Here is a 27,598-nt window from a genome sequence, read left to right as displayed (position 1 = left end):
TAGCCCTACCGAAATTTACCAGCTGAATGCTCTGGAGTGGATTTGCTTCTGGTAGGATGAAGGGGTCATCCATTTTTCACATCCAGTGTCCACGGGCTGTCTTTGCCTAATGGTGACATTTTCTAATTTACACAAAGTATTGTTTGGGCTCTAGAGGCTCTGCTGAATATTGGCTTTCTCTGAATCATACACACCCTGGTTTGCACTAACAGCTAAGATCATTACCACTGTTTAGACAATTATGTCAAATCTGGATAGTCTGCAGAAATTAGATGTTGCTCCTGGATTTGTTTTTCTGCTTCCAGTACACTCTCTAGAAAGAGGCCACATTGCCTAGATCTTTGAGGAGGAATGTGTCCTAGAGATTCCCCTTATGCCTTCAGAGAATGTCCTATGCGAATGGTTCTTTTGTCCTCTACTCTTTATCGCTTTCTGAGCCCTTTAACTCCTTTTCTACTACAATACCCTTATCCACACTCCCCTTTTGTGTTATCTACTAGCTCTCTCAAGAAATAAAGAAAGTCATTATAAATGTTTTAAGAGATGAAGATTATGACAGTCATAGAAGTACTTGCAATAGCAAAGTTTGGAAGCAATCTTCACTGTCAACAATAATTGATACATAATAATTTATATAACTATATGAAGGGATACCAGTCAACCATTTAAAATAATGCTGTAAATGGATTTATTGACATGGAAATACATGTTAAGCTGAAAACTGGCTACATGACAAGTTCCCCAAATGCTCTTTCTTTTATTTTATAATGTATTCACCATCCATGTCCCCAATTTCTTCAATATCAAAGTGTCTGCAAGTATATTTCATAGAAAGGGTCTGAAGGGCTGTCAATGTGACTCAAGGGTATGCCTGATATGTCAAAAGGCCTGGAATTAATTCCCAGAAACATACAAACCTACACACACACACACACACACACACACACACTACTTGTTTATATAGACTCTGGTAACATTGATGTGAGTAATTTTGAGTATTTCAAAACTAGCTTATCTTTCTTTAAATGTTTCTGTAATGAGTATGAATTGCTTTTCAATAAAAAATTATTTTACAGAAAAAGAGAAATCAATCTAGGAAGTGTGAATCATGGGTAGCTGGAATAGGTCTCACAGGTCAACACAATGCAAAACTATTAACATTTTCCCACAAAGTATTCTTTGGTGCCACTGTCAGAATTTAGAGCTAGCTAGATCGAATATGAGTCTGACTCAGCATGGCATTTCTTTTTGCTTTTATGCTAATGCTTAAAAGCTTGAAACTCTGCACTCCATTAAATACAGCTCATCAAATATTTATTGAGTACCTACTATGTGCCAAGCATCAGGATACAAAATTAACAAGACATAGTTCTGTTGCAATTTATGTCAATAAGTACCCTCATAGAAATGTCAATATCTTTGAAAATCTGAAATGGTTATCCTGATAATATTCTTCAGGCAGAAAAAAAATTTATAGGAAACAATACCCCAAAAGTTCAAACTTGAATAACCTACTTATGTTTTCACTGTTTTAACTAATGCATTATAGGATTGTGCTTGAATTATTGTTTTCTAAAGCCTATATATTTGTGGTACTTTCCTAAAGCACCACTACTGTTCTCCTTTTGAATCAATAGCATTTCAATTCTATTACTTGTTCTGGTAGAAATTATTTCAATCTGTTTAGTCTTTGAGCCAAATCTTTCAGTTTGACTTTGAGATCCTGACTAAGATCTCATGGGGCAAAATTGTTTTTAAAGTCTAAATCAGGGCCTATGCTTCAAACAAAAGTTTCTAGGCCCTGCTTAACTAGCAATTAAATAATTAACAAACTGAAAATATCTAAACTTGGGTTTAGTGAATTGGCACAATTTTACTCATTAAAATATATATTACAATGATTTTTATGAATTAAAGCCTGATCTCAGTTAAGAAGTTTTGATTTCTTCATTACCCATAAATTATTATGTCTATATCCAGGTTTATTTATTTTTTTGCATGACAATTCTCTCAACATGGAGTTTACATGAATTAGACTGTAAAGGAATTTTGTACATACTACTTTTGATTTTATAAAAAAGAAAATCTAATTACAGAAGTAACTTGTAGGAGTCTAAGTTGCTTTAGAAAGTGCATGATGAAACACAGATATGTGAAAATCAAGAGCTAATCAAACCTTCTCTTTCAGATTCTCAATCTGTTACTCTTTCTTGCCACAGATTATATTTCCATAATGTTGTGTTAGCTCATTTTGTGAACATGTAAGATCTCAAGACTATGTATGTTTAATTATTTGATGGATCAATTTATACATTCAGCACTTATTTACTGAGTACCTACTAAGTGTTGGTCCTAACACAAATTTAAATATTAAAAGAAGTAATTAAAGAGTGAGTATTGCTTCAAATCCATATACAATAGCATTTTACAGTTAGTTGTGTTTGAATACACACATGTGTAAGTGGGGTGAGGGAGATAGAAAGATGTTTGTCTGTCTTCTTCCCTACCTAAAGTCTTCCCAGTTTTCTAACTTAACTACCATAACATATCAAACATGCAACATACCATAATATACCAAATAGGCTTGTTTATGAGAAGCATGTATATATACCCAGACTCCTGAATTTTATTTTATGATAAGATGCTGATTCTACTTTTATAAAACAAATTCTTCATTTCATAATTTTAAAGATGGTGGAACTTTCAAAACCTCTGCATCTGATTAGATTTAGGGCATTAAATGTTTCACCATCATATTTTTCTTGGCCTGCAGCATTTTAATTTTATTGTGAAGTAGAAAAACTCTTATTATCTTTAAGACTTTGTTTTCAGAATGATATGAAATAATAGTACAAGTAATGTATGAAATAGTACAAGTAATGCCAGATTCAGAAATACTGCTTTGCTTGGATAAATTATCTGACTCCATTGTAAAACTAACAGTCAATTTTCAGTAACTTCTTATCATTTCTGTGTTTTTTTCTGTTCACTCATCATGCAGTAGTTTGATCCTACTTGTTTGCTCTCTTTTTATAAGTCTGCCCTGGCTTCTCTGTTCAGTTGTTATTTGATGTCACTAGTCTTGCTGTCACTGCATTTCAGTCCTTGGATTCCTGATTGCTGTTGGATCGCTATCTGCCTTGCCCTGGTTGTCAGTTAAAATTGCTGCTCTTCACCTGTTGGGACAAGGAAAGTTGATAATCTTTGGCACCTGTCTCATTCAAGGATGGGGTGGCAAATGGCAAGGGGACACAGACTTCTTCATTTTACATTTAGGATTTCTCCTAAATTCTCCAAAGATTACCATTAACTTCCATTAAAGGAAAACACCAAAGAAAGTTGCAGAAATGAAACAAAAATGTTTTTGACTCTAGACCTAAAGACAAACAACATGTTAGTACAGTAATATACACGAGTATCTCCTCAACTTTGGGGGAGATGGTACAGGCAGGTAGACGTAGCTTAAAAATTGCTTTTAGGTACTGATGTTAAAATGTCACAAATACACAGAGGTGCCTGATGCTTACAAAATAAGCATAATATTCAAAACAAAGAATTACCCAAGTAAGGGTTTAAACTGGATCACCAGTGTTTGAGTATTAAAATAGTACTGTGGCTGCTTGAATCAAGGATGTAGTAGAGTGACACCTGTTGATATTGTACTAGCCAGTGTCTTAAATCTTATTTTTAGGTCACACATGAAACTAATAAGCCAATGAAAAAGCAAACACAAGTGTCAGAATGTAGGAAGAAGGCTACATATCTTTATAGAAAAACCTGCCACCATATAAAATTAAATATGTTGCCCAAAAGATTTTAGATATTTTTTTCATTTGTAACCCTATGTGCTCTTGAGATAAAGCCAAATAAACCAGTTCGTAAAAGTGTATAAAGGAAATTTTAAGTACTGGTTTGGGATGTGTCAATGAATGTCATAGCAACGGAAGGACGGCTGAAATAGAAAGTCATGAATATCATAAAGGGAAAGAGATACAATAGGCAAAACCTATTATCTTCTTAAAAGCCTGTGTTCTCACCTTGTAGAATAGATGATGAACTTTTAAACAAATCTACAATAGGTAAAAGCAAGCCCTCTCCAGGAAAACACAATCTGTTTCCAAGCAAGGACAGCAGTCTCCCTATTGTCGCTGCTTTTCCTCTCATCTGAGCGTTGGTTTGCCTTTCCATAGTAACCCAGGAAGAGGAGGTGCGCCCAAATTGGCGATGGTCTGCCAACTACCACAAGCTCTACTTTGGAAGAGGAAAGCTCCTCCTTTCGACGTAAGGCTCCCCTACCAGAGCGCCCACTTACAGAAACGGAAACCACTAGCTATGCTGAAGTGAGTCAAGTGATGAAATCAAGACTACAAGGGAAGGAAGCTCACCAACCTAACCGGTGACAGAAGCTGCTGAGCCCTGCGGAGGAAACCACACAAGCCAACAGTCGCTGCCCTCATGGAGCGGTCGCATCCTTTCATTTGGGCGAAGCGAAGAGGAAGGGAAGAAGTGTAGAGGGGAGATATAGATCTAGTTTCCCAGGAAGTCAGACTGTTTTGGTTACAAGGTGACCACTGCCACCAGGTCAGTGCTGGATTCCTCAAATGCAGACAGGCTGATAGGGAGGGCGCGCGCGGAGGTGCAGCCTCGTGGGCGGCAACGTGGGCCGGGACGGCGCCCCAGCCCTGCGCGCGCCGTCCTCGCTGCTCACCTGGAGCGCTCAGGTAGGGCTTGGGCGGGGCAGAAGGCTGGCGCGCAGGCGCGGGACGGGCGCCTCGCCCCTGCCGAAGACGCAGGCTGGAGCTCACCTGGGAGACTCCTGGAGGAAGCGGAGCCTGGGTTCGGCCTCTCCTGGCAACGCAGGAGGCCCAGCGGGAAGGCAGGAGGCGGCGGCGGAGGAGGAGCTCTACTGAGAGGCAACTGTAGCGACAGCAATCCGAGTCGCCGCCGCCGCCACCTGCACCTGGTCCCTGGCCCACGTCCAGCGCCCTCCCGGCCGCCGCTTCCCGCCGCCCTGCCCTGCCCACCTGCCAGGTAAGCCAGCGGGCCGGCGCTGAGACGGGGACAGGGTACCAGGCGCCCCGGGACAGTGTCAGGGAGGGCTGTGGGACCGTCGCGGAGCTTCACGTGGTGCGCAGAGCGCTGCGGTCCCGGGGGCCGGTTGGGGACCGTCTCGAGAGAGGCTTTCAGTTGCTCCTCTGGGGAGGCCGACAGAGGCGTCCCAGGCCGGGGGAAGTAGCGTCCCAGGGTTGGGGAGGACAGATCACCCCTCTCGCGGGTGGTGCCCCCTGTGAGTCCCTGCCGCGACGGGGATCTCGTGGTGGGGAGGTGGAGGAGTGGCCGGACCCGCGGCGGCCGCGTTTCCACTTGGGCCAGCAGGTTGCCTGTCGCCTCCCTCCCCTGCCCGAGAGGGTCAAACTCGCGACGGGGAAGGGCATGGCTCTGCCAGGCAACTTTCCCAGCCGGACCCCAGACAGCCCGAGGGTGGAAACCGCGGCTGCCGGAGCCATTCAAATGGTTTCCGACTGGTTTGGAAAGCGCTCCGTGGTCGGGAGGCGGACGCCCCGCGCTCTTTTTTGACTCTGCACTTTTCCGGGTTCCCGACCCAAGCCAGAGCTGCGCCCACTTTCCGGTTTGATGGGGAAGAGTTCACTTCTTTTCTTCGTGGCAGGAGGAAAGCCAACCGCCAGGCACCAACCGCACACCATCCCCTTGAAGGACCTGTTGACTTAAGGACCTGTATATCGCGGCTATGGTTTGCCTGTGGCATATGACTCAAAGGTTCAAAAAAAAAACTTTCTTTCAGAATGCTGCCACGTCTGAACCTGGGTGTGCCAGGCTCAAATTCCTCTCCTGCCTAATTAGACTTTTCTGAAGCCTAAGAATTGAGGGTGAAACTGAGGCTTACCTTAGACTTTTATTTCCTTCCTTTCTCTCAAACTCATCAAAGAATTTTTTCTGGTTTTGGAACCCCATCAGTTTTTTCCTGATTTTTAGAGCATGTTAAGTTAATGTAGCTTACTATATGTAGAAGTTACACTACATAATGAAAACATTTAAACTCAAACTCTATTGTTAAAAGTCAGAAAGTTAATACATTTGAATTTGAGAATTTCTGATTGTGGGAAAATCTGTGCTGCTTTTATTATGTTATTTTTCTTTGAGTTTGTGGCTAAAAATACACAAAATTCAAGCCACACCCTACAATTAGCTTTCTTTAAATTTATTAAATTCTATTAATAACTGAAGTCTAGGATACAGGTTAAACATTTCTGAGCAGTTTATTTGTACCAAGCATCTATTACTTTAACCAACATTTTACATAGAAATTTCTAATAATAAATAGCAATTCCACCCCTTAAGTGTATTTAATTCTATCTTTCCAAATTTAAAATATATATTTTAAATTGCACATTAACTTAAAATGCCTTAGGCAATACATATGGTTTTTAAAAGAAGGTGCAATTAAAAGTTAAAAAAAAAAAAAAAACCACAGCCTAACAGGACATAATTATTAATTCAACCAAGACTTTTTGGCTTTTTTCAAAAGAGACTCGCCTGCCCTCTTAATCTTGTCTCCAGGCAGAGAAATAAATATACTAAGTATGGTATAAAATTAGAGTAGGTGTTGCCCTACTAAATTTTAAAGATTAATCTTCATTGTTTATTGGGCAGGTGTTAGACTTTAGGGAGAAATGTAACAGCGTTTTTATTAGCTAGAGTAACAGTGGGCCTCAATTTCTATCTGTAAAATAGAAAAAAATAAAAACATTTCCCTACATTAAGATAGCAAGGCCTTAAAAAATTTGAATAGCCACTCTATCTGGTATTTTGCTTTGGGTATCCATACGCATGTGCAGTTGGTGATAAATTGAGGCTGAGGGGTGTTCTAACTTCAGTTTGCCCTACAAGTTAGTGCTAGAGATAGCATTGTTATTCCAGTGGTTTGACTCACGCTCAGCTCCTATATCATTAGATTTCACCACCCACATTCTCACTTATCATAAGATGTTTATCTTTTTTTCTTTCATGTAGTTTTTAAGGCCTTTGTAATTATAGAATAGTCAATTGTTCTCTGTCCAGCTCTGATTTACCCTAATTTCTACTTGTTCAAGAAAATGCCTGGTTCCATGGAGACTCAGCAAGGCCTTCAGGCGCTTCCTCTCACTGTGGATCACATGGATATTAAAGATGCCATGTGGATTGAGATTTTTAATCCTTTCTTGGTATTTCAGAGTCACAGTTAATTTTTTTGAGCCAATTTGGACGGTGTTATTTAGCCTTCTGATCTTTTATTACATTGGCTCATGATATATTTTATGAGGCATTGACCCAGTGTCTTCCATCCATTTGGAATACCCTAGATTTTTGGTTTCAAGCACACTTCCTTAATACCAATGCTTTTTAAACATTTTTTTTAACACTGCAATCCTCAGTGTAAAAATATGCATTCTGTGTTTCCCTGTGTTGTATGCATACGTAAATGAAACAGGTTTCACAAAACAATAACTTAACCTTACCATATGGATTTTCTTTTTTATTTTTAAAAATTGGTCTCAACATACTAGATTGATTTTATGACAACTAATGTGCTGGAGCCTACACTGTGAAAATGGTGCTATCATACTAAATTTACATTTTTTTCTTTTCTCCTTTTATTTTATTGTTTTTACATTTACTTACATGTGTATACATTGTTTTTTTAAGGCTCGTTTTTCTCCCGCTAGCTTACTGTCTCCTTTAGACATGCATGCCTATACACAGACAAGAAAATCAAACTATTTTTTTTTTCATAAAATCATACCGTAATCCAAATTAAGCATTTACTAGAGGGCGTGAGGCCCTGGAACCTTGGTGCTAGACTAAATCTTTCCAGCATTAGAAACTGCATGAAGTCTCACTGTGCATGGTTATATTTTAAATGGGTTGTCAGCATGCTGTGGTGCATTTTGGCACAGAAAAAACTAGGAGTGTTTTTGTGAGGAGATTTTGATGGTAGCAACTATCAAGTGAAAGTTTGAGAGAAAAAAGTAATTCTCTCCTACCTAGCTCTATTTTCATCCTGAGTTTTATGGCTGAATTACAGTTCTGGGTAAAGAATGAACAATTATTAGAGCAAACAGCCCAGTTTACTATTTTGTTTGCATTTTGTTAACTTTTTATATTTTCATCTTTTATGATGAAATAGGTATAAGAAATGAATTACAGGAATCACACCCACTGCCCCAAAAAAATAAGTTAAGAAATTATATTAGATCCTTAACTCACTTTTTGGGGTATAGCCTTGTAAACTGTGACTAGATAATTAAGCTTTTCATAGGAACTTTCAATTTCCACCTGCCTTCACATTCCTGATAGAAGGATTTTTTCTTTTAAAGTAAATATTGCCATATGTAATATTTTGTACATGATTAGTATATGTATCATCTTCAGATTATATTCAGTTCTCTGGTCCATAAAGTATAAAAAAATGCACATTTCTTATGGGTCAAAAGCTGATTGAAATAAAGGAGGTGTTTTCAATTACCTGCCAATTATGCATCTGGTTTGTATCAGAATAATCAGTATTATATAATTTGGGTGATTTTAACATAATTAATGTACTGGTCAATGGCAACATTGAATTCAAATCAATTTCAGCAATGGCAAGAGACCAACATACATTAATTTGTGGCAAAGCAAAGACAAGTAGGACTGAATTCTAGGTCATTAATGGCTGTAGACAATTAGATGAAATCTCTTTGAGTCATTCTTAGAATTGGGCTTATATTTCTGGCACTAAATATAGTATTTCTCTGAGCACACCTTTTCCCTCTGCTTGTTCGAATTTCAAACTATCCAAACTAATTTATTTATATGATTTCTGGGCCTCTTTAAGTTATCATAATAACTGGAGCTTACATGAGTCTAAACCAGGACCTTCATTGCATCACAAACTTTCACTTCCTGTTTTCTATCTGTATATATTAATACATTTGCCATGTCTTATCCACAATTCCAAAATCAGCCTCTGAAAGCCAAAAATAATTACATGACTCATTTGCTAGCAAAACTTGAACTCATTTGAAGCAAAACATGAGTGAACTGTCAAGAGGCTATCATCTATCCCACTTGGTGAGATCTGTCTCACTGCAGAAATAGTACTGTTTTTTACATACTACCACCCCAGTCCCTGCTGAGGTAGTGTTATACTGGGTATATGAACCATGCCATCTATCTGAAATCTAAGAAATTCTGAATTTTGCATCATGTTTGGCTTCAGCAATTTGGAGGCTAGATTATGGATCTATATCACTAAGTCACGTCAAATCTAGAGGTCATTCTGAACTCAGCCTCCAAAATAGCTATGGTCTGAATATTTCTATCCCTCCAAAATTCATATGTTGAAATCTAATCCCCAATGTGTTGCTATTAAGAGTGAGACCTTCAGGAGGTGATTAGGTCATGAGGGTTCTAGTCACATTAGCTTTTTTGCCCTTCTGCCCCGTGCACACAGGAGGTGCTATGTATGAGGAATGGGCCCTCACAGGGCACTCCATCAGCCTGTGCCTTGATCTTAGACTTCCCAGCTCTAGACTGTGAGCAGAAAATTTCTGTTTATAAGTTATCCAGTCCAAAATATTTTATTCTAGCTAGCCCAAACAGACTTACATAGCAACCGCCAGATCACTGAATCTAGGGCTGGCAGAGTGACTCAGACCGTAAGAAGGCATCCTCGCAATCGCGAGGCTGTGAGTTCAAGCTCCACTGCCGCAAAACAGCAACAATGACAAAAAAAAAAAAAACCGGATCACTGAATCTGTTTAATATTTTATACATTTTTCCCTCATCACAAATTCCTTTACCACTTCTACTCCCGTTGTTCAGGGTCTTATCAACTCTCACATAGCTGCCTCGGTTGCCCTCTGCTTGCTTTCTTTAAGTCCATCCCCAGCAGAACTTCTGAGGTGGTGATGTTTTTAAAATGTAAGCTAGAACTATTCTCCCCTGGGTATAAAATCCTTCAACAACTTGCCATAGCTTGCAGGAGAGAACCCATGACCTCTGAAATGGATCCACCCCTGCTTGATTTTTGAATTAATAGTCTATAAACCAAAATTTTATACCCCAGCAACAGACTTCATTGTGTTTCTTGTGTGCTTTTGTACTCCCCACTCCCTTTTGTCTTTATAACTCTCCACAGTTCTTAAGACTCAAATGAGGTAGGTCTTGCCTCATTTAGGATATTTCACTCCCTACCTAAATCTCCACATTTACTTGAGCTGTGTATGGTGTCAGTGCATACTTCTATCATGTGTTCTACATATGCGATGTAAATATGGTATGCTTGTGTGTACATGTACACGCATTCACACACATCTTGTAGATTATTTGCAAAGCATGCAGCAATTTTCTTCAAGCCTAATGTGGGATAAAAATGAGTGAAAGTGAGAGGGGCTGAGTGTGTAAGTCCATTTGAGAGCACTTCACTAGCATATGGAAGCACTAGATTTGATCATCACCAAAAAAAGAAAAAAGTTTCACAGGAGCAGGAAAGGTATTGGGAATGGACCAAAGAAACTAGGAAGGAGGAAACATTTCACTATAGTCTATTTAATGTGCATTGCTCTTTCCATCTAATTCCTTTGAATTCCATGTTATTTTAGGGCCTTTTGGTTTAGTACCAAGATCTGATTTTTACCCTTTAGAAGTGAAAAGTAACTTTGTGATTGAAATATCATACGACTCTTGTTTATAAATATTCTACAATTGAGGATATTGTGACAAGCTACACGAGGCAGCTTTTACTTAAAGAATATAATTCGTTTAGACTAAGCCAAAAGCAAAAACCAACCAACCAAACAAATGAAAAACAAAATAATACAAGTGATTCCTTGATGTTAGCTATCTTCCTTTTAAATCCCTGACTAATCCTTGGCCAAGCAATTTTAATTTTACTTCCTAAATAAATCTTTTTCAAATCCATCTGTACTTTTCCCTCTTCTCTTGTCTGCAATTTTGCAATGGCTTATGTCTATCTGAACTCCTTTTGGCTTTTTTCTGTTTGGTTTCTCACACTGTACCCAAAGTGATATTTTTCAAAATACTTGTCATGAAAATCCCTGCCAAAAGCCTGTCAATATCCTTAGGATAAGGCAAACCCCTTAACATGGCCTGAGGACTCAGCACTGTCAGCGGCTGAACCAGACCTCACAGTTACTCTGCTCTACTGGTCTTTTTTTTATTGCCATGTCTTCTTAATCATGAGAGGAGAGTCAAGACTTTAGCCTGAAGAAATAAGGTCCCACTTAGTACTTATGAGTATTAAACTTCAAAAATTAAAGTTTCTTCACAAAGGGGGCAGAAGTTAGCATATAGATCATATTTTGAAAAATAGATTTGAGTTATTAGTGCCTTTGTATTTTTATCAGGCAATGATTCATATTTGCTGCCATAATTGTATTGGCCTTTATTTACTATTCTACTATTGTACACTTAAATGTCAGGTGTATTTTGAACACTTTGCATGAGTTAATTCATTTAATTTCAAACAACCATTTAATGTGACCACTATTTTTCTCACTGTTTTAAAAATAAGACAATTGAGAGGTAAAGTAACTTGCTTCCATCTATAAGGTTAATGAACTCTCAGAGCCAAGTTTCAAATCCAAGCAAGTGTGATCCAAAAATCCCTTGCTTCTATCCTACTTATATGTCAATATGGTTTAATAGCGTTATTAAAATATTTGCAACAGCAACAACAAAAATCCTCATTTGGGCCATCTTTTCTGTCTCCCCAGTAATGCTGCCTGAAGGAAACAGCTTTCACCTTTTTTAGGTGTTTCTGCTAGTGTTTACCTTTTGAAATAATGTTTATACTGCTATGTTTTGATGTATTAATACATTGTTTTACTGACTTCCAATTATGATAGGTAAATATTTAGCTTTTTCACACATACACCTCTGCTCTTTCTTCCTCAGTATACCAATATCATTCTCACATTCAGTATCATTCTCAGATTCTTCACTAAAAAGTCAAACAAGCTCCCTCTTTCCTCCCCTCCCTCTTTCCTCCCCTCCTTCTTTCCTCCCCTTCCCTCCCCTTTCTTTCACTTCCCTTCCCTTTCCCTTTCTTCCTCTTCCCCATTTAATTTCCTTTCTTTCCCTTCCCCTTCCCCTTTCTTCCCCTTCCCCTTCCCTTCTGTTCTTTCTGTAGGTACTGGGCCTTGCACTCTACCATTTGAGCCACAACCAGCTCTTTTTTTGCATAGTTATTTTTTGGATAGGGCCTAGCATTTTTGCCTGAGGCCAACCTTAGACCTCAGTCCTCCTACATTTGCCTCCCACATAGTTGGGATCACAGGCATGTACCACTACACCAGGATTATTTGTTGAGATGGGATCTCACTAACTTTTTGTCCAGGCTAGCTTTGAACCAAAATCTTCCCTATCTTCACCTGCTGAGCAGCTGAGATTCCAGGTATGTGCCACTGTGGCTAGCCTAGACTAATTGTTTTTCTTGAGTTGGGGTCTTGCTATGTTGTCCAGATAGGTGTCCAACTCCTGGGTGCAGGTGATCCTTCTGAATAGCTAGAACTGCAGGTATATGTCAGTGTGTCTTGGTTAGAGTTAATATTAACTCATTTAAGAAAAAATGATTTGCTGATTTTTCCTAATATTAATTGGATTATATCTCTGTGTACTCCAACACCTCAGTTTCATGTAGTCTGAGACTCAGATTTACTGGTTCCTGCCTGGAACAATCTGTCTGTCCTCTTGTTTTAATGTGGACTATTTCTCTCTAGTCTTGTTCCTAGAGAACATCTGTTTGGGTTTCTCTTTACTGACATCTCTGATGGAGTTTCTGCTCCTTAGATGCTGTGACTTTTGATATTTATTCACTCTCTCTTGTGGATGTAGCACATCCTCCACTAGCTTCTTGAGAAATGTTTCATGGAATTAGGGAATTGGAGGCATCACATGTATGAAAAATCTTTATCATACCTTCAAACACTTTACTTTCTGATTCATTTGTTTTAGTAGCCACTCTGTTCAAGAGGCTCAAAAATGTGGAAAGTAAAGAAGCATGTATGGTAAATATTTCTTTCACTGTTGTGCTCTGACACCCAGTTTTCCTCCCAGAACATTAGCTAGTCCTTTTCAACATCCCATCGTTAACCCATCCTTAGCACACATCATAACTTAGGAACCTACCCAGCCTCACCCCAATTGATTTGCTGAGCTAAGCTAATTCTACCTTCAAATCTCTTTTCCAAGCTTCCACATCCTTTTGTACTCATCTCTTGCCCACATTACTTTTAAAAGTCACCTAATTGCCTCCAATCTGTCCTCCCTGCCCACCCCTGTGCCCCCCCACGGCTTTCAAGGATAATCATTCTAACTTTCAGTTTGAATTAGGTCGTTACCTTGCTTCAGATCCATCAGGGCCTCTCCCCTTAAAGAATTAACTATAAATCCCCAAGGATTAGGTGCCCCAGTCTTCCCTATTTGGAGCTTGGCATACAGCATATGCCTAATATTGTATATGGTAATTGACTCTGTGTGATCCTGAGGACAGTTGCCCTAGTTGAGGTCAGATCTTGAAAGAAGAATTAAATTTGAGGCTGAAACTGGTTCATTTCACACTTAAACTTATATATTGAAAGAAGCTTTTCATTCCTTAACAACGAAGAGTGGGTAATGAAGGAATATCAGAGGCATTTGATAAGTAGAAGGATATTTTATACTTCAAATTAGGCACATATATCGGATAATCTTGAAGGAAGACACTATTTCTATGTATTGATAAAAATAACTTGATGTTATATATGATTTGTGAAATATTTAATTTTGTTTTACATCTAGGGAGGTAGCAATAGTACAGCCAAATTTGGTTCACTGCCTGTTTTTATACATGAAGTTTAATTGGAATACAGCTATGTTCATTCATTTGTGTATTGTCTTTGTTGCACTGGAACTACAGAATTAAGTAGTTGCAATAGAGACTACATGGTCTGCAAAACAAAAAAAATAATTGTTGACTGACTCTTTATGGAACATTTGCTGACTCTTCTATAGGGTGGTAGAAGTTGAGGGATGGACCATGAGTATCAGCTAAGTGAGTTGTGGGTAAACCTGTAAAAAGGTAAATGCAAAGTCACAGCAATGGAGCAAGCAGTCTTACTCCTCTACTCTTCTACTGCCCCCATCTTTTAATATTCTTGGGACTTCAAAGGGCAAATGAACCAACAGAAATGGCCTTCTACTTATGAGTCTTTGTACTCCTTCACAAAAGGAATGGTTGATTGGATTATCAAATACATCTTGCATGCCCCTCCTCCAACTACATTCCATAAAAAGGTATTGAAAAATGCATTAGTAAGACCCTCCCTTGCATCTGTGAAAAATTCATTGTTGCTGTCCTTTGTAGGTCGTTGAGATTGGCTTCCTGATATCAGGGGAGATAATGGGATCCCATAGTAGCAGAAGCCAAGTGGCAGTAAGCACTTAACCACCAAAGACAAAATAGGTACATATTCCATAATGCAAAGCAGGAACACAGACTATCAGAAAGTATTGGCCTGTAGATGTTTCTGGTAGATGAGATAATGTCTTTGGCAGACTCCTAGTGGAAGCTAATGAATGAGATAGATAGGCAGTACTATAGTATTACTTATCTACATAATAGGAAAAACTTTAGCTCTAGTAGCAAAAAACCTGATTTTAATTGTTATAGCCAAGAGTCACAGTTTCACCCAGCTTCCAGACCTATGTCAATTTACAGGCCCAGAGCTCTTCCCCAAATAAATCGATAGCCATTTACTGGACACTACATTTTGAAGTAAAGGAAACAAATACTTAAACTTTTCATACCAATTTCCTAGGAACTCAAAATATCAAAGTGACAACTTACAATGATAAAGAAATAGATGGTCCCAGGTGGTTACCAATCAACCCTGTGCTTATTCCCAAGTTCCTTGGAATGGACATCCTAAATAACTGATAGAATCTTTTTTTTTTTATACTGTATTTTTTATTTTTTTATTTTATTTTATTGTTTTTTATTTTATTATTCATATGTGCATACAAGGCTTGGGTCATTTCTCTCCCTGCCCCCACCCCCTCCCTTACCACCCACTCCGCCCCCTCCCTCTCCCCCTTACCCCCTCAATACCCAGCAGAAACTATTTTGCCCTTATTTCTAATTTGGTTGAAGAGAGAGTATAAGCCATAATAGGAAGGAACAAGGGTTTTTGCTGGTTGAGATAAGGATAGCTATACAGGGCATTGACTCACATTGATTTCCTGTGCATGTGTGTTACCTTCTAGGTTAATTCTTTTTGATCTAACCTTTTCTCTAGTTCCTGGTCCCCTTCTCCTATTGGCCTCAGTTGCTTTTAAGGTTTAGTTTCTCTGCGTTAAGGGCAACAAATGCTAGCTGGCAGAATCTTTATGTTAACTCTCATGTGAGGACCACGTGATGGGAGAGCTAAGGGGAAGAGCTTCGACCATCTTCTCTCTTCTAAGACAGTAAATCAGAAGGAATACCATATTCCTGTGGAAATTGTTGAGGCTGATGCTGTCATCAGGCGTTTAAAATACAACATGTGATATCTGTAGCATCCACATTGAACTCACCTATTTGGCCTGTGCAGAAGTTGGATGAGTCTTAGAAAAAATTTTTGGACTATTGCAAACTTCATCATTGAGTGACTTCAAATATAGTTACTGATCTAGATGTAACGAATGTCTTTATCAAGTGACACGGCCCCTGGCACTTGGTATGTGAACTACTGACTTGGCTAATACCTTTTTCTCCATGCCAATTTATAAGGACCACCAAAAGCAATTTGTTTTATCTAGCAGGGCCAAGCGTACACATCAGAATCGAGCCATCTTTTGGAGCCATAGTGTCCATTCCATACTGAAAAGAATATAGAACAGTTCAATTAGAAGTAGTATATAGAAATAATTTCTGCCTATTTTGTTCATTCAGCTTCACAACAAAGGTCAGACAACCCATCTCCATCCTACAACTTGAGATTTTTCTTATTTTAAATTTAATGAAAACTTTGAGCAAGAAGCTGAATAAAGTGTCAAAGTTAGTTTTCATTGCTATAAATAACATTTCCTTTAAAATTTGTTTAAGCTTTAGGGACAACAAGCATTTTTTCACCCCCTTTCCCTGAAAATTATTTGACTCTAATGGTGCATGGTATGCAATTATATTCTGAAACCCCTTCACATTACGTTTTTTTAATCATCATGAAGAAAACCAACCTTCACCCTTGATTCAGGCTGTCATCAACATCCTATTTTTCTTTTCCACATGGTGGTTTAGTACTTAGTGCTGTGTTCTTAAGGCCAATTGCAAGCAGTACTCCATCAAACCAAATTCTGTCTTTTAGACCCTGAAACCTAGAGATACTTCATGTAAAACTAATGCGTTTTCTTTTTGGTGTTAGATTTTGTATTTGTGTGAGCTATTGAGAATAGCTATTATATAACAATGGATTAAATGCTGGTGATTTTCTAATTTCTGTCAGGACTAACAAGTACTTCCATGTAAACAACTCTGGGAGAATGCCAACTTATTATTGGGTGATGCTGATTTATTATTGTACGTGGCTAGTTGGAGTAGTGGTAAGGGCCAACTGCATAAAAAGGTCCCTATATGGATGCTTAGTGTATGTTAGTGACATTTGTTTTCCCACAAATCCCCTCTTTTTATAATCCATTTAGTGAAGTCCTATGACTCTTTCGTTATCAAGTTATTTTTTTAAAAGTCAAAATACAATTATAAAAACTAATTTTTGCATATCATATAGTAGATAATACCAAAGTTAACAAAAAGTGGTTTTTTTTTTTTTTTTTTTTTTTTGGCTAGAGCGAAATCCTTAATATTTTATAGCCCCAACAGATTATAATCAATTATAATAATTGTTTTCTTCCAAAAATGTGATTTTCTTAAGGGCAATATTCTTTGTATTCTTGTTAACCCTAAGGATACATTGTTTTAGTTTATGTTCAGTTGTTTGTTGAATGAATTGTATTGTACTATACCTGTAGGAATGAATAGCTACTAATATCATCTATCATTTCTGTTTATAGGTATTACCATTTAAAGAAACCTTCTTGCCAGCAAATCTATGATTAAAAAATATAAGTAACAGAGGAAGTCATAACTATTATTTCTCAATAACAAGCCTTTAATGTGACAATGGCTCACCTAAAGCGACTAGTAAAATTGCATATTAAAAGACATTACCATAAAAAGTTCTGGAAACTTGGTGTGGTAATTTTTTTCTTTATAATAGTTTTGATTTTAATGCAAAGAGAAGTAAGTGTTCAGTATTCCAAGGAGGAATCAAGGATGGAAAGAAACATGAAAAACAAAAACAAGATGTTTGATTTAATGCTAGAGGCTGTAAACAATATTAAAGATGCAATGCCAAAAATGCAAATAGGACCACCTGTCAGGCAGAACATTGATGTTGCTGAGAGACCCTGTTTGCAAGGATATTATACAGCGGCAGAATTGAAACCTGTTCTTGACCGCCCACCTCAGGATTCTAATGCTCCTGGTGCTTCTGGCAAACCATTCAAGACAACTAATTTAAGTATTGAAGAGCAAAAGGAAAAAGAACGCGGGGAAACAAAGCACTGTTTTAATGCTTTTGCAAGTGACAGGATTTCTTTACATCGAGATCTTGGACCTGACACTCGACCTCCTGAGTATGTTGAAGAATATTCATTTACTGTTTATCAGCAGGGCTTTCGGGGAAGAGGTATTAACCAAGGAGGTTGCATGTTTTTTAGCCGCTCTGAGGTAGAAGATCAGCAGAACTGATTATGTAATCTGTTCTATTTACTGTTGCTTATATTTATCAAGGATAAATGTCCATATGTCACTGCTTTGTGAGGCAGTGCAGATATGAAAAGTTATCTTGGAAATTAGAATACTGAATTCTAGATCTGACATCTACACACAGGGGAATCCTTTATTCTTAAATACTGTAATTTCCTCATCTGTTTAGGAGGAAATATTGGACAGTTTTTATGGAAAGTGTAGGAAGTAGAGGAGTTGTAGTTCATTTCTCTGTATTGCTATAGAATAGAAATGTTAATAGAATGTGCCAATATTTTGGAGCTATTAGATATTTTATGTGTTTTTACAAACTAAGTCACAGACTTTGTGACTACTGTCAATGCATAATTATATTTCAGAATGCCCTATGTTTTGTAAGCTTTCTTAATGGAGAATTGTTGATAAGTTCTCATATCTATAGAGTTGGTTCCCTTTAGCTACTGAGAGACCTATCTTCCTTATCATTGAGTCACTTTGTTTACATGTTTGTCTCAAGTTTACAGTATTTTGATTAATATTTCCCTCCAGTTTCTACTATACTTTCTCTGTACTTAAGTAACCATTTTTGTTATCTGTAAGGTGATGTTTAAATGCCTTATTTGAATTGCAATGGGTGAAATGAATTCCAGCCCCATTAAGCCAACGGTCGATGTTTGAGAGTGCAAGATAGGCAAATAGTAAGCAAACAATGCCTATGTATTTTACTTGCTGCTTGTTAGCAGAATACATTTGGCAGTGAACCTGAAGAAAAGGACTTTTGTAGACTGTTTTACTGCTTCACTCTGGGTTTCCTTGATTTATGATTGTGAATACCTGCTCCAAGTATGTGAGTCCCTTAATCCTGAAGTTGTGTAGGCTAGATTTCTGCAGCTTTCTTCTAATATTTATGATCCCAGGTTAAGTTGTTCATCATTTTTAAGTGAAGTGTGTGAAGAAGCAAATTAACATCCATAAAATATTCTAGCTGTTATAACAGGGTATAATATAGTTCCTTTCTTATACCAATAGATTCCAATGTGGTATTGAATTTTACTATTTTTGGAAGAGGTTGATTGAAAAGAAATCCACATAGAAATTCAATAAGCATAATTTTTATTCCTTGAAATGGCAACTACTATCAGTTCAAGATGGGCTTTTTAATACTAGCATTAGGGAGCTACAATAATGTTCAGTACTATTAATTGTTGAATAAGTGAAAATCAACTAAGCACATTAACAAAATTTTTTGTTTAGAGTGGAAGATTTACTTATTTCTGGGTAAGGTTTTGTAGGGGTACTGATGGCTTAATTGTTTCTTACTTTGAATATAAACCATATAAACCAGGAACCCATTTTCTAAAGAGTTGCTAGTCATTTTCCATGTTCATTAGACATATAGATCTAATTTCTCTTAAAATTGGATGATCATATGACTGATAATTTAAGCAAGTTTCTGTCTGCCAGTTTTATGAATGGATTGACTGGAAGTAGACAGTCACTTTGGCAAGTTATTTTAATTGCACTGCTTTAAATGATGTGAAATGATTTTATAGCCTACATTTAACAGGTTGTTTCAAAATGAATGGGAATTATGAAACCATACTGCGAAATTTTATCACTTGCATTAATGATAGAACATGACACTTTTACTGTGGTAATCCCACTTTGTCATTTTTAATTACTAACTCCTGTTAGTAGTTATCACTTCAGCAGATAAACCCTAACTTAAATTGAGGGAAAGCCTTGCAGGATTCGAATGATAATATTTTATTACTGTTATCTTTGTGCAGCTTTAAATTTTGCATCTTCAATTTTTTTTCTAATTCTTGATTGGTATTGTATTAATTAACTACATGGCAAAGAAAGGTAGGTAAAAATGTTTATTAATCCCCAAATTCTTCTCCCTCTCTAAAATGTAAAACTGTAAGTCCTGAGATGATGATAGTAATGGTGGTGGTGATTTTTCCCCTCCTTCTCTTCCTCTGCCTCCTCCTTACCATACTGTAGAGTTTTCCAGCATTTTTACTTATACTTTATGTTGGTTTCTAAACCTTTATGTATAAAAATATGAACTTATATTTAGTCATTCATTTCTCTGTAATTATGATTCAAGCGTATATATAAATGGCCTATGTTTGGACTGTATTTTTACTTGTTAGCTTATCCAAAATTCAATTTAGAATAATTTTCTTTTATTCTAAACAATGAGGAAGGATGTGATGATTTACTTTGGACCATGACTTTGTATTGCACTTTGAAATTATGAAGACAATAGAGAGCAAATCACTTTCACTCAGAAACACCTTCCCTGTTTTTTTCTCCTCAGTGTTGTGGACACCTCTTCATATTTCACCCCAATCTAATTATTTTCTTTTCACTATAAATATCTACCCTAAATATCTCAAAACATTTACATTGAGGTATGGTTATAAAAGTAGTTTAATGTGAGAAGTTGTTATCTTTTTTAGCATGGCTTGAGTAGGCCCCTACTGTCACACCACTATTATACAGAGGGCTGCAGTTCCCCACCCCTCAGCCCATTGGTCCTAGAAGGTGACCAAAGTTTGTTAGCTCTGATCTCCATGGGTGAATTATCGGTTTCTTATCATTGGGTTTGAGCTACAATGTTTATTAACACACTGTATTTATAAAGTAGGGAGGATCTGACTTTGTGGCAAGATTTTATAGTCTGTTGACCAACATTTCACAGCCATTTGTGGTATTTAAATGACTTTAAAGATATAGTTGATATGCTTGTCTATCTTTTCCATAGGCCATGCTTGGTTTATTTTATGTCCCAGCTTAAAAGCCTTCATTTTATTCACTCCTCAGCCCAGTAGGCTAGTAACTGTGATCCACCTCCACATTTCTAGTCTGAAGGGTTATACAGAGCCAATCCCACCACAGTGGCTTAAATGAAAATTATTTTGTTAGGGGAAGACATTGTTATAGAAATGAATTCAAGATCAATAATGAATACTCAGTCGAGTACTCAGGAATGCTCTACCTATATCTATCTGGGTTGTAGATGATGACATAAGCACAGGACTTTTAATGTAGATTTAGGTCTTCTTTTTTAATTTCAAAATGTCCTGTCAAAAGGAAATTTTAAAATGCTAAGTCTTGATGAAACAGTAGAGCAAATTATTAGAGCAAAAATTTTAAAACCATGGAAAATGTTAAGCATTTGCCAAATGATGAACATTTTAAATAAGACCTTGGGTTTTATGGTAAGTTGTTTTCCCCTTCTGGGTCCATCTAGGTTGAAGTAAAATGATTTAATAAACAGGAAATACATAAGAAACATACATTACATAGTTAGGAAATTAATTTCTACAAATAGGGTCTTCAACTAATAAGGTACAATTTAAGTTGCAAATAAGAAAATGGATGACTTCTGCAGGAAAATTTAGGATGTTTTGTTTTTTATCTGATCATTTATTAGAATTTTTCATTTTTACATGTTCAATTTACAAGTTGTTTTTTATTTCAAATGTTATTTGTTTCTTATGCTGTTCAGAAAATTTACAGTAATATTTTGTAATTCACATCAGATGAATCTTTAGATGGATGAGCTGCTTGTAAACATTTGTTTTGATTTATTTACATTTATATACCATTAAGATTATCTCATATAGAAAGCTACTTGCTATCGTTTTTGGTGATAAAGATTAAGTAATGATAAGTTTAGCAATGATATAGCTGTGAAATAAAATAAGTAAAGTCATAATTATTCTTCTGCTTCTTTGGCTTCTTCTAGATGTATTGAACAAAAATTTAAGCGCTGCCCTCCCCTGCCTACCACCAGTGTCATAATAGTTTTTCATAATGAAGCATGGTCCACCTTACTTAGAACTGTCCACAGTGTACTCTATTCTTCACCTGCAATTCTCCTGAAGGAAATCATTTTGGTGGATGATGCTAGTGTAGATGGTAAGAAAGCACATGCAAATTCCACTTGGTCATGTTCAGAGTCTACTTGGTTATATTGTGCTCTCTGTATGCCATCTGAGAACTTGAATGTAGTAGTTTGGATAGATCTGGGCATGGTGGTACACACCTGTAATTCCAGCACTTGGGAGGCAGAGGCAGGAGGATCTCAAGTTTGAGGGCAGCTCTAACAACTTTGCAAGGACAAAAAAATTGTTAGATGGTGTATATGAGAGATGAAAGTAAAATCCAAGGGTGTCCATATTCACGTGTTTCGGATTATAGAAATGTATGAAACACTATTATTCATAACTCTATATTGTCAATATGTGACTTCTGTTCTAAGGCATAGTGGTTAAGAACACAGACTTGACTTGAATCCCAGCTCTGGCCCTAACCACCTGTGCAGTGTTGGCAAGTTACTTAACTCTCTGCCTTGGCATCTTTGTTGGTAAAATGGGGATAATATAATATTTAATCAAATTTATTATAAAATATGTCATTAGTTTATAAACTACCAAAAAGAAAAATCCTACAGTCAATTAAACTAACATGTCTTTGATTATAAAGACATATCTAGTTGTGTAGAGGAAATACAGAAATAGTACTAACTCCTGGAGTTGCTTAGGAAAATAATAAGTTAATATAAATAACATATCAATTAGTAAATAAAGTAAATGAGTAGGTACAATCACAGAAGAGTCACTACATTTTGGCTTTTTTCCCCCAAGTGCTAAGGATAAAATCGCATATATCAGGCAAGAGATTGTACCACTGAGCTACGCCTCCAGACCTTGGCTTTTAAAAATATTCCAATGCTGTTTTCAAAATTCACAAAATTCTATAATGCATTTCCACTTAAAATTGTTAAGTCATTAAGTTACACATCTTAAATTAGAATCACAAGGCTAATCTAATATTCTGATATTATAAATTTTCAAAATTGTAAGTATTTTAAGTACTAAACATATTATTTCAGTGATTACAAAATTTATTCCTGAATGAACCCAGGTTTGAAACCAGATTCCCAAAGGTCTAATCCCAGCTCAAGCACTAATTATTTGTTTCCTCATCTGTAAAATCATCAAATCCAAAATACTATGTATTGTTATATATAGCATACTTTTTATGTACATGAGAAAAGGAAGAAAGTGTGTATTAAAATACATGCCATCAAGTTTATGCTGATTCCAGGCATGGTAATAAGTAAATATAAAATGAAATTATTAACCTGGTTTATGTCATCACTTCTGTAATTGTAAGTATTTGTATGGTCTCAAGATTAAACTATCTGAATAAAATGAGGTTATGTTCTCAAGATAAACATGTAGGAAAAATAAAGTTGCTTAACATCAGAGATTTTTGATTTGGATGTGTGACCTATCTTCCAAATGAGGGAAGTTTTATAATTCAAGTCTTGTGGGTTCAATTTATATATAATAAGCTGGGTGTCCTGGTGCTTGCCTATAAACCCAGCATGGGGGAGGCTGAGGCAGAAGGATTGAGAGTTTGAAGCCAGCCTGTGCTACATAATAAGACCCTTTCTCAAAAAAAAAAAAAAAAAAACAAGCTATACACTATAGATCACTGATTTGAATCTAATACTCTTGCCCAGGTTACTTCACAACTTAAATGCAGTCAGCTAGTTTATTTACTACTAAGTCTGTTCTGATTTTTACTTATTCCTTCTATCTGGTTGGACTGCAGTCCATGGGTCTTAAGTGATGTCTGTTTGAGTTCTGTACTCTGCTTTTTTGTTTACCTAAAAAACAGTATCAAACTTCATCTTAGAAATCCTTTCCTCTCCTTTGGTTTCTTGAATGTTTTCACTACTATCTTTATTTAATCACACAGCAGAATTGTAGAATTAAAGGAAATTGGAAGGAAATGGGATACTCATTCATATTGTTCCTGTTTCATATATTTTAATTCTTTTTCTTTCCAAATCACTGTCAAAAAATATAATGTTTATTTAATTATATCAAAGATATCCCATTTCAATATCTGATGTTTTCACACAATGCTGTTCTTAGCCTGTTTATTTGACCTTTGAAACATTGTTTTTAATGTTGTTCTACACACATTTTACTTAGCCAGGCATCTTTTCTTCACCCCATAGCATTGCTGTGTATTATGCTTCAATGAATCGCTTGAGTCACTTTCATTATTTTACATTATAACTTTAAGTTTGGAAAAGTAGAACTTCTCTGTCAAAGAGTCTCAATATTTTTGTAATCCTTAAAGCACTTGCCAATAGATTTGGAAAGAACCCCTTGCTCCCCTTCTTCTTTCCTTCCCTCCTTCTTTCCCTCCCTCTTTTCTTTCCTCCTCCCTTCCCTCCCTCCTTCCCTCTCTCCTTCCTTTTCTCCCTCCCTCCTTCCCTCACTTTCTTCTATTCATAAGTTCTCACCATTATAGCCAGGCTGACCTGGTATGTAGCCCAGGCTGGCCATGAATTGACTATAGCCTACAGCCTTAACCTACCAAGTGCTGGGATTACAGGTGTAGGCCACCATGCCCAGCCACTGGAACAGTTTTCTCTGTTTGCATACTAGTGTAATTTGTCTCATTGAATCAATCAGACACCTATCCCATTGTGCTCCTTGAAGTGAAGGAACCTGTGAAGTAGAAACTATTTCCTGATTTCAGTTTGGTTACGGAAAAGCAGCATAAATGGATAGTCAGGTAACAATAAAATCCTTAAATCCCAGTGATAGCAAAAACCAAAGAGAACATTTTCAGAGGATAGTCCATGTGGTAGACATTATCTAAATGCATACAGTTTTGTGTGCTTAACTTTCCAAAAGAGGTATGTGGGTGGGACTAAATTTAGGGGGCAGATAAGAATTTGTAGAATGTCCAGAAGTTGTAGGTACATTTTTAAAAAATTAATAAATTCAAGCAAAGACAGGGTGTGTTGATGGAATCTATAGCAACTCCATTAAAAAATCAATTCCATAAAATCTTTGAAATTTTACAAGTCTCTTAAAGCAGAAAGTATTTATGATTTTATATATATGCTAAACTACAATATTGCTTGTCTTTAAGAGAATGATTTCTGAGGTACTTAGAGTGGGGTACAAGTTTAGTCTAACTACTCTGAGACGATGAGCAGACAAATTTACTTTTCAGTAAGTGTTCTTCCTGCAATGTTACCTCCCTTATGAATGTTTAAACTTAAATAAGCAACTCTCATATGTGCATCACTGATGAAGTGAAAAAAATATATATAATCCCAGATAAAGTCAAGCTCATCTACTCTTGCTTCTAAAATATGCAAGCGAAAATCTACCCCAGGATGTTATTGACTTTCTCCATATTTCCAAATCTGTTTGAGGCTGTGCTCTGGGCCCCAGAAGGCCACTTGAACTGCATTATATACACAAATTCAAGAATTTAATGGCCAGCTGGACCTGGTAGTACCTACCTACCTGTAATCCCAGGTTGAGGCAGGAGGATTGTGAGTTTTGGAAGCCAACCTGAGTATATAGTACGACCATGTCTGAAAGAAATAAAAAAAAAAACCAAAGAACAAAAATTTAATAGTGAAAAAGACTTAAGAAATTGTTTAAAATAAGACAGACTTTAATTATTGGATTTTCTTTTACCCATTCTCTCACCTTTGTTTGCTATGTATCTTATCCAAATTGGAATATTGAATATCTTAAATTCTATACCCATTACTATAATTTTCCCTGTTTTTAGCCTCCTGATTTACATGTTCCATTTTACTTCCATATTTTTACTGAAAAAAAAAAATCTGGGAACTCCAAAGCTTTCAGAAATTTTCTGATGACTCTATATAGATGTACCCAAACTCCTGTAGGAGTGGGCTTTCCTATGTGTGTTTTTCTCAATATTTTGGTTTTAAATTATTCTGATTTCTATCTAAATATCAGAGAATCCTTTTGATACTTGGCATTTTTTTCATTTAAGATTTCCGGACAAATACAATTTGAAAAATTGTCAAATATCTTTTTGGTTAAATTCAGTTTCTTTCTCTCCTGTGGTCAATTTGCACAGACATGTGTGAGCTTTCTTTACTCCTGGGGTTCACTTTTCTCCAGATCACATTATGTTCATTGGTATGAAATGTAAAGGATCAGTATGGGTTATAATGTTCTGGGTTGAAGTAGTTAAAATTTGCACACATAGTTTTTTCTCAGTGAAGATAAACATTTTCATCTTACTGGAAGAACACTAGCAACTGTTAACGTTATGAATTTGAAGGGGTCATTCACCCTGTGATTTCATTAACTTTCATATAGTCTATATGAAAATAAATTTAGAGAGAGTTAATCCTGATTTTTTCCGTTACAGATTACTTACATGAAAAACTAGAGGAATACATAAAACAATTTGCTATTGTAAAAATAGTCAGACAAAAAGAAAGAAAGGGACTGATCACTGCTCGGTTGCTAGGGGCAGCAGCAGCAACAGCTGAAACGCTCACATTTTTAGATGCTCACTGTAAGTATACATGTAAAGATAAGTTGGAAAATTTCCCCTCACCTCCCTTTAATTTACAGTTTCATTTTCTTTTTTTTTTTTTTTTTGTCTTTTCTTTTTTGGTGCTGGTATCAAACCCAGGGCCTCACACATGCTAGGCAAGCGCTGTACTACCAAGCTACATCCCAGCCCTCTCATTTTCTTTAGATGACTAATTACATCATCTTGAGCAGCATTTTCAACTGTTTATACGAATGACAGCCAAAGCGGATAACAGTTCTGCGTAGGAACTTCCCTTAGCTGTAGAGTTCTCAGCTTCCTCTGTGTTTATATCTCTTCAACTTTAATGTTCTCCACTGACCAGCTTTTCCAGCAAGTTATGCTTGCCTAGCATTTTTTTCATATATTCTATCCAAAAAAAAAAAAAAAAGAAAGAAAGAATTTTCTCCTTGCTATTTTTGATTTCTATACTTTAAGATAAAAATGTATTTAGGTATGATCAGTCCTGCCATTAAAATTTTGTGTCAGTACTGCCATTTTTAGTTTTTATGTTTCAGTTCTCATTTTGAAGATTTGTGGAGTCCTCAAATGACAAGTTAGGTGTATCCCTTCACAACTTCTGCTATTTAATCCTTGAGTATTGTCAATTTTTGTTGTTGCTGTTGGGTTTTTCCTTTGTATTTTAATTTTTTTCAGTGTCAATGTTTTTAAATTATTTAGATAGTATTTTTGAGTCAATGTATAATGGGTCTGCTAGATGTTAATAAATGTCACTTAATCCCTTGAGCTATAAATTTGGTGGGTTTTACTCTCTATAGGAGCATTTAGCCTTGATCTGGCTATCCCTTAGCTTATGTTTAACCCAACAACTGGTTTTGAGCTTATGATAATTGTTACAGAGGGACTTTTGGATTTGTTTGGATTGTTAGAATCACTGCATCCAGTATTTGCTTAATAATAAGCAGTTAAAAAATGAAGAGAGATGTAAAGGTTTTTCACAGAGGAAAACACCATTCTTTAGTAGTTCTTCAGACTGAACATTCATCCCCTTCTGGAGCGTGTGCCTGATGGTTGTCCTAGACCATGACTGCCAAATTTCACTTTTTGGGGCAAGGGAGCACAGAACAGGACTAAACACATCTTGTCTGAGCTTGCTCGTTGTGATGTGGGACAGCCTGGCCCATGACTAGGAGAGAAACCTTTCATGGGACTCCTTGTCCCCCACATTTCAGATTTGAATGATCCTTTCCCAATTGCTAAATCAGAATATTATGGCTCCTTGATTTATTTTCTCCTAAGGCCTGGTAAGAGAAATGAAGCTTTCAGTTATTGTGCCTTACTTGGGGTAGTGGAGGACAAGTTTCAATAAATCAGAATGCTTTGGGGACTAGTTGA

General features: G+C 36.7%; 1 protein-coding gene across 2 annotated transcripts in view; it reads left to right on the top strand.

The window, feature by feature from the left end:
* Positions 1–4,206: 4,206 nt before the first annotated feature.
* Positions 4,207–27,598, top strand: part of Galnt3 (polypeptide N-acetylgalactosaminyltransferase 3) — a 37,383-nt gene continuing 13,991 nt past the window's right edge. The window contains exons 1-4 of one of the 2 annotated variants that reach the window (XM_074071005.1): positions 4,207–4,581; positions 17,089–17,712; positions 21,585–21,757; positions 26,075–26,224. In XM_074071005.1, the coding sequence (XP_073927106.1) occupies positions 17,198–17,712; positions 21,585–21,757; positions 26,075–26,224 (838 nt within the window). In that variant the 5' untranslated portion in view covers positions 4,207–4,581; positions 17,089–17,197. Of the gene's footprint in view, positions 5,032–17,088; positions 17,713–21,584; positions 21,758–26,074; positions 26,225–27,598 lie in introns of both variants that reach the window. The other variant, XM_020184536.2, reaches the window with a different exon arrangement.

The sequence above is a fragment of the Castor canadensis genome, chromosome 4 (assembly GCF_047511655.1).
Source record: "Castor canadensis chromosome 4, mCasCan1.hap1v2, whole genome shotgun sequence".
Classification (NCBI taxonomy): domain Eukaryota; kingdom Metazoa; phylum Chordata; class Mammalia; order Rodentia; family Castoridae; genus Castor; species Castor canadensis.
The sequence above is the reverse complement of the archived record's forward strand: the minus strand, read 5'-3'. Positions and strand labels throughout refer to the sequence as shown.